The sequence below is a fragment of the Cavenderia fasciculata genome (assembly GCF_000203815.1).
Source record: "Cavenderia fasciculata unplaced genomic scaffold Scf_Dfasci-G-b-205a01.r1-3, whole genome shotgun sequence".
In the NCBI taxonomy this organism is placed as follows: domain Eukaryota; phylum Evosea; class Eumycetozoa; order Acytosteliales; family Cavenderiaceae; genus Cavenderia; species Cavenderia fasciculata.
The window spans coordinates 2,478,956-2,485,436 of NW_004457737.1; the positions used below are offsets into that span (position 1 = coordinate 2,478,956).

Below are 6,481 nucleotides of genomic sequence, written 5' to 3' on the forward strand. Positions count from 1 at the left end.
TTTCTTTCGTTGAGGGTTGATGTTGTTGTTGTTGTTGTTGTTGTTGTGTTGAAATAATAATAAACACAACACAATAGTCGCACTTCAAAGCAACAGATGTAAATCCCATCCAACCTGGAGAACAATGATCATGTGATCCCAAAAATAAAATCTACAATAAAAATAGAGAAGGGAACAGGCCTACAAATATCATTCTCATCAATAGGTCGCATCCCAACTAATTTTCCACCAAAACCGTTTAGTGTGCGTGGTCATCAGTTTTTTTGGGGATGACAGAGAGAAACATCGATGTCACCAAACCCTCAAAAATAAGCCAACGCGATCCTAATTTTGCCACAAATCGACCCTCACGGATGAACTATGAGTTTGAAAAAGAACTAAAATAGTATCTGATCGGGTTCTGTGAATTGAACGGTTTCTTTTGTATTTTGAAAGCATTAACAACTCTTTAGCAGCAAGTCCGCATCATTATCATCATATTATTTATTACCTTCTAAAAAACAAAATCGATACATCATTCATTTATTCATTCATTCATTCATTCATTCATTCCATCATTCCTTCATTCAAACATATAGTTATTAATAGTTTTTGAAAAATGGATCAGCCAAAGAGAACAATATTATTTGTTGGTATGTGTGATCACATGATTTTTTTGATAATCACATCGATGATGATGATGATGATGATACTAACAAAGTGTACAACGTTGAATATATCAAGGCCGTACTGGGAATGGTAAATCCACACTATGTAATGTAGTTTCACATTCAAACGAGTTTCATGAGATGAACAGCAGTACTGGTTGTACGCAAAAACCAAAGAAGAAGATCTTTAAAGCGATCAAAGGCTTTAAAAGACCACTAGAATTGTCTGTTGTAGATACTGTTGGTTTAGCTGACCCCCAACAAGAAAATGAAAAGATCTTTAGAAATATTGGTGAGGTATGATGTCAATACTTTGATCATATGTATAGTGTAGTAAAAGTCGCTAATAATCCATATTATTATTATTCATTAATAGACATGTCATTCATTAAGAACAACTGGTATCAATCAAATTATATTTGTGACAAAGGATAGATTTGATACTTGTGAATTGGCATGCTTCCAATTAGTTATCAAGACTTTGTTTGCAGGTGATGGTGATGACAAGGAGGAGCTTGACAAGTGTCTCAAACATACCACCATCATTAGAACTGGAACAACCTTTTTCAAGGACGAAGCCAAATGTAAAAAGGATCTAGAGGGTCTTAAAAACTCTGATCCTTTTATGAAAGAGATGATTGAAAAGTGTAACGCCTTTATATATGTAAACAATCCACCAGACAATGCTGCAACCAGAGAGGAATCGAGAACTAAAATATTGAACCATCTCATTGACAATTGTTCAAATTGCTTCTTCCCCAGTCAACTCAAGCAGCTTGCCGGAGAGCTCAAGCCATCGATGTCCTTGAAAAAGACAATTCTCACCAAATTAAAACTAGCTAAAAAGGAACCAAACTCTGAGGTCAAGACCAAGGAACTCGAAAAAGAATTGGAAAAGGTTGAAAAGAAATCAAATAACATTCTAAAGAAAATCATGGAGTTAAAGAACCCTGGAATGTTTGAATTCACAGGCAATCTATTCACACAAGCACTCCGCCACTTTGTGGCAAGAGCTAATTTGGCAAAGACAATGAATGGTAGTACACAATTAGACAACAAACCTGCCAACCCTCCAACATTAGCAATAGCACCAACAACAACAACAACTACAACTACAACTACAACACCAGCAGCAGCTTCAGTTATCATTGCAACTGCTCCTCCTCCAAAGAAAGAAGAAGAAAAAGAAGAAAAAGAAGTAAAACAATTAAAGAAAATAGTTAAAAAGGTAGAGGTTGCTCCTGCTGTTCAGGAAGAAGAATCGGATCAAGACTCGTCTGAACAAGAAGAGGAAGAGGAGGAGGAAAAAGTTCCAGAAAAAAAAATAGTAAAGAAAATAATCAAAAAAAAGATAGTAGCAGCTGCTCCACTCGAGGATATAAGCGATACTCAATCAGTTGACTCTGATTTGTCTGGGTCAACTTCATCGACCACCACACCAACCAAAAAGAAAACAATCATTGTCAAAAAGAAAAAATCAACCACACCAACAACTGCTGTTGAAAACAGCGGTTCTGATGACTCTAGTATTGGAAGTGCAGGAGGAGAATCACCAGTCATTCTCAGAAGAAAAGAGGCTGCTGACCCAGATGAAGCAGAAGCCAAACCAAAAAGAATCGTTAAAAAAAAAGTACTTAAAAAAGTTGTAAAGAATGTATCAGTATCAAATCTAAATGAATCATTAGAAAATTGTCAAGTAACAGAATAAATTAAATTAAATTATTAATTAAATTAAAGGTTCTTATTTTATTAGATAGATTATAAATCATCATTTGCTTTTTGTAGTTTGTTTTTCATATTTCTGTTAAAACTGTTTTTTTTCTTGTTCTTTTTAATGACCATGAATGTTGCAATCGCAGCGGCAATTAAACCAATACCACCAACCACGCAACCAACGATAATTCTCCAATTGTTTGACTTTTCACAATCACTATTATCAAACTCTTTATCAATCAACAGGGGTGTAAAGTCTGGATCGAGTTGGCATTGAGAACATTGAGGTAGATTGATTCCAATCAATGCAATTGATTCATCTGAATTGTCATCATCAACTGGGGTTATTGACATTAATTCTGTTTTTGAATAGGTCTTTCTACCATTAGACAATACAAAATCAATGAATCTACCACTAAATTGAATGTTGTCTTTGACAACACGGAGATATTGAATCGATTCTGACAATTGATCCTTGGTAAAACTGTCAATTGATTGTTTCTCACAATCAAATGTCACCGATTGATCATTATTGATGGTAGATTTGAATACAGCTCTGAGTGTTGCCAAATTGGATGCAAATGGCCAATATGAAATGGTGAATCCAACCTTGATTGAATTGGGTAAAAGAATCAATTCCATGTCGCCAAATGTAACATTTCTTGTGATCGATGAGAATGATATGTTACTTGATACTTGCAAATTGGGATAAATCTCTGTAGAAATGGTTGAATTGTAGGTATTCAATTTATAATTGACAAGTGTTGTAATATTATCGGTCGTTACTGAAACATTCCAAGATTGCTTAATCAATGTCAATTCTTTAATTATTGAACCATCATAATCTAATTCTTGAATTGAATAAATATCAAATTGGAAATCAATTCCATCAATATCAAATGATACTGTTGGATTTGTTGTATTTGGTTGAATTGTTGTATTTGTAACTTATATATAATATAATAAATAAAAATTAATAAATGATAAAAACGTTGATGGATTTGAATATCACACATACATTTTGTTAAACAATTATCAATTTGATTATAATTTGGATTACATTGGCATTGGCCATTTCCATCACAATTACCATGACCATAACAATTGTGTGTTAATCTTTCACATTTTTGTTGATTTGATTCTCCATTATTTCCTCCTGTAGTAGTAGTAGTAGCAGTTGTAGTGGAACCAGTTGTTGTTGAACCATTGTTATTATTATTTGGTTGGATATAGAATAAACTTGATGAAATAAATTCAGATTCATCAACCTTTATATAAAGTGTATTTGGACCAGGTTGAGGTGAAGAGTCGAGAATACAAGTGATTTGTGTGAAGTTCATTTTTTGAATCACACAGTTTATAGTATTTGCAACTGTTACTGTCCCTGTTGTTGCAGTACTACCAAAATATCCTGATAATTCCAATGCTTTGGTTGTCGAGGTATAATTGACTGCATTTGCAAGTGGATAACCTAAAAAATAAATAAATAAATAAATAAAATTAATTAATGTATTAAATAATTTAATCAATTCTCTAGAAATAATCTAGAAAAAAATTGAATGAACCTACTAACTAAAATAATTATCAAAAAAAGGTAAATAAAATATTATTAATAATTAGTAATTAATTTTTTTTTGTTTGTTTGTTTGTTTTAAGACTTACTGACTGCCATATTATAGGAAGTGGCTAAATATTGATTTGTCGCGGTTATATATACAAAAGGGAGTATTTGTATGCCTTTAGGAACATCACAAATAATAGTTGATGCTGATTGAATTGGATTGGCACAGGTAATATTTGATTCAGTCAATGTTATATTATGAGAAAGGTAGGTGTTGATTCGATCGATATAAACCACAAGTTGGTCAATCCCAGACAATTTTGTTATTACACGTCCACCAATAAGAGAAACACCAGCCTCAATAACGGAAAAGTCTCTATTATAACCCATAGGAATCGATAAAAGAATGTTGACGTCTCTTGATGGTCCATTTTGAGGTACAACGGAGAAACTAACTTTTTGATTTGGAACAGGTGCCAATCCTCCAGGTGCATTACCATATCCTATCTTTTTACCTGTTATAGTCACACGTCCAAGATTAGAATAAAGGGCCATACTATCAAACTCAATGTCTAAAAGAAAATAAAATCAAAATTCATTAATTAATTGAAGGCTAGAATTTCTACTACTACTACTACTACTACATACTACAAACAAAGTTTTGGGGAGGAGCTGAGAATGGGAGTTTGAGAAAAGGTTCCATATAATAGCAGTATATGCAATCGGGGAATGAGGTGTACTGAATGTCAGTAAGAGTGAGGCTTCTGGCTTGACAAAATGACTCTGGTACATCTCCAAGATGAAGATTAACGTTGTTTGAAAGATCAATATGTATACCTGGACTGACATTATCAAATACACTATAATTTAAGTATCCATTAAACTTATTTGATGACAATGCCCTAAACCGATCAGAAAAAGTAAAATAAAAAAGGTCAGTCTGTGTGTGGTTGTTGTCAAACGCAATTGCAGGTCTAATGTGATTTCACTTACAAAAATGTCAGAGTAGATGGGAGCTGTAGGTTTGGAATGGCACTCATACCTGAACTTGTTATTTGCAAAACCATTAACTTTTGAGGAAAAACTGTAAATGGATAACTTGACAGCGAATTGTTAGCAATGGTTCTAAAGAGGATTTTAATAAATAAATTTGAATTAGTTATGACCAATTGTATCATACAATGAATGTATTTGTTGACAAAAAACTTGATAGTTATAAAGGACTTACAATGATAAAAGTTTGTTATAGTCATTCATCATGGTTGGAAAGGTAACAAGTGCTCCATAGATGTATATAGTCTCTAGGAGGTCTGGATTTAAAATGTTTAAATTCAAATTAAAGACTGATGAAACTCGTCTTTATCGGATGAAATAAATAAAATGAATTAGGTCAATATGTAAAGAATTCAATAAACAGGTGTGCCTCGTAATAATACATACAATGTAAGTAATGTTGAACAATTGACAATGACTTCCATTGCACTATCTCCACCTTGAGATGTAACAATCCTACAGAGGGCAAAAAAAAAAACAAATAAAAAAATTAATAATTTTAAAAGAAGAAGATGATGATCATCATGGATGGAAAACTTACAAAGAAGAAAGAGATGGAAACGATTTAGTTGTGAAAACCACTTGATGATTGGATTTTGGATGAACCATTATTTCTACTGAATCTAGTTTTGGAAAATAGACGTCAGTTCCGATATAGACAAATTCAAGAATTGGGTTATTGGTAATAGTGAGCATCCCTAGTGATGGCACATTAAAGAATCCAGGTGCTGATATAAAGTTGGGATTATTTGAGAACTTTCTATATTATGCCAATAGAGAGAAAAGGAAGGAAGGAACCCTTGGTTATTAAACAAGTCAATCAACAACAACAATCTACTGGTAGGTACTTACACAGTTTCCAGGCTACCTAGAGTATGAGGGTAGAGGTCCGATGGTAAATATATGAAAGAAGGGTCATTTTCAATGCTATTATTAGATAGTAGGTAGTTAGTATAATCTTTGTTGTTGTTGATTTGTAACATATGTTTAAACACATACATTAAAGAAACCAAACTTGGAAGATTTTTCAACATGGGTACCACCTGTATTGATACATTTGCTACGATGGGCAGTGGCAGAGACAATTGTAGTATAACCAAATAAGGTAAATCAAGCGCTTCTAGTAAATCATTTGGCATACCATTGGATACATAATTTGATGCAGTACTAGAGTTCATATGATATGGGAAGTGATAAGTAAGAGAGAGAGAGGTATTGAGTATAAATATAAATGTTTTGTGGTCTCTTACATTGAATAAATGTGTTCAACTCCGGGTGTAGTACTGTCTGCTACACAGGTAACGATAGAGCTATATTGTGGATCACAAGGGTTTGGAGTAAATAGTGGTATATCCAACCCATATTGTTTTTGTAGCCATTCAAACGAGTAAACTGTAATAATAGATAGATAGAAACACACACACAATTATTTAGTTAGTTTGAATGACTATCTATTATTTCAAACACCATCTATCTTTTTCTTTTTCTTTTTCTTCTTCTTCTTCTT

At 33.0% G+C, this 6,481-nt stretch overlaps 2 protein-coding genes across 2 annotated transcripts; one reads left to right on the plus strand and one right to left on the minus strand.

The window, feature by feature from the left end:
* Positions 1-598: 598 nt before the first annotated feature.
* On the plus strand, positions 599-2,355 carry DFA_03668 (uncharacterized protein; the record flags this gene model as incomplete). The annotated part of the gene is made up of 3 exons (XM_004363213.1): positions 599-632; positions 763-944; positions 1,024-2,355. 3 exons carry the CDS (start codon positions 599-601, stop codon positions 2,353-2,355), a joined length of 1,548 nt encoding a protein of 515 aa, XP_004363270.1.
* Positions 2,356-2,405: 50 nt separating this feature from the next.
* DFA_03669 (EGF-like domain-containing protein) lies at positions 2,406-6,152 on the minus strand (the record flags this gene model as incomplete). The annotated part of the gene is made up of 9 exons (XM_004363214.1): positions 2,406-3,307; positions 3,379-3,831; positions 4,098-4,493; positions 4,570-4,781; positions 4,915-5,046; positions 5,150-5,278; positions 5,362-5,430; positions 5,516-5,597; positions 5,990-6,152. 9 exons carry the CDS (start codon positions 6,150-6,152, stop codon positions 2,406-2,408), a joined length of 2,538 nt encoding a protein of 845 aa, XP_004363271.1.
* Between the last annotated feature and the right edge of the window lie 329 nt (positions 6,153-6,481).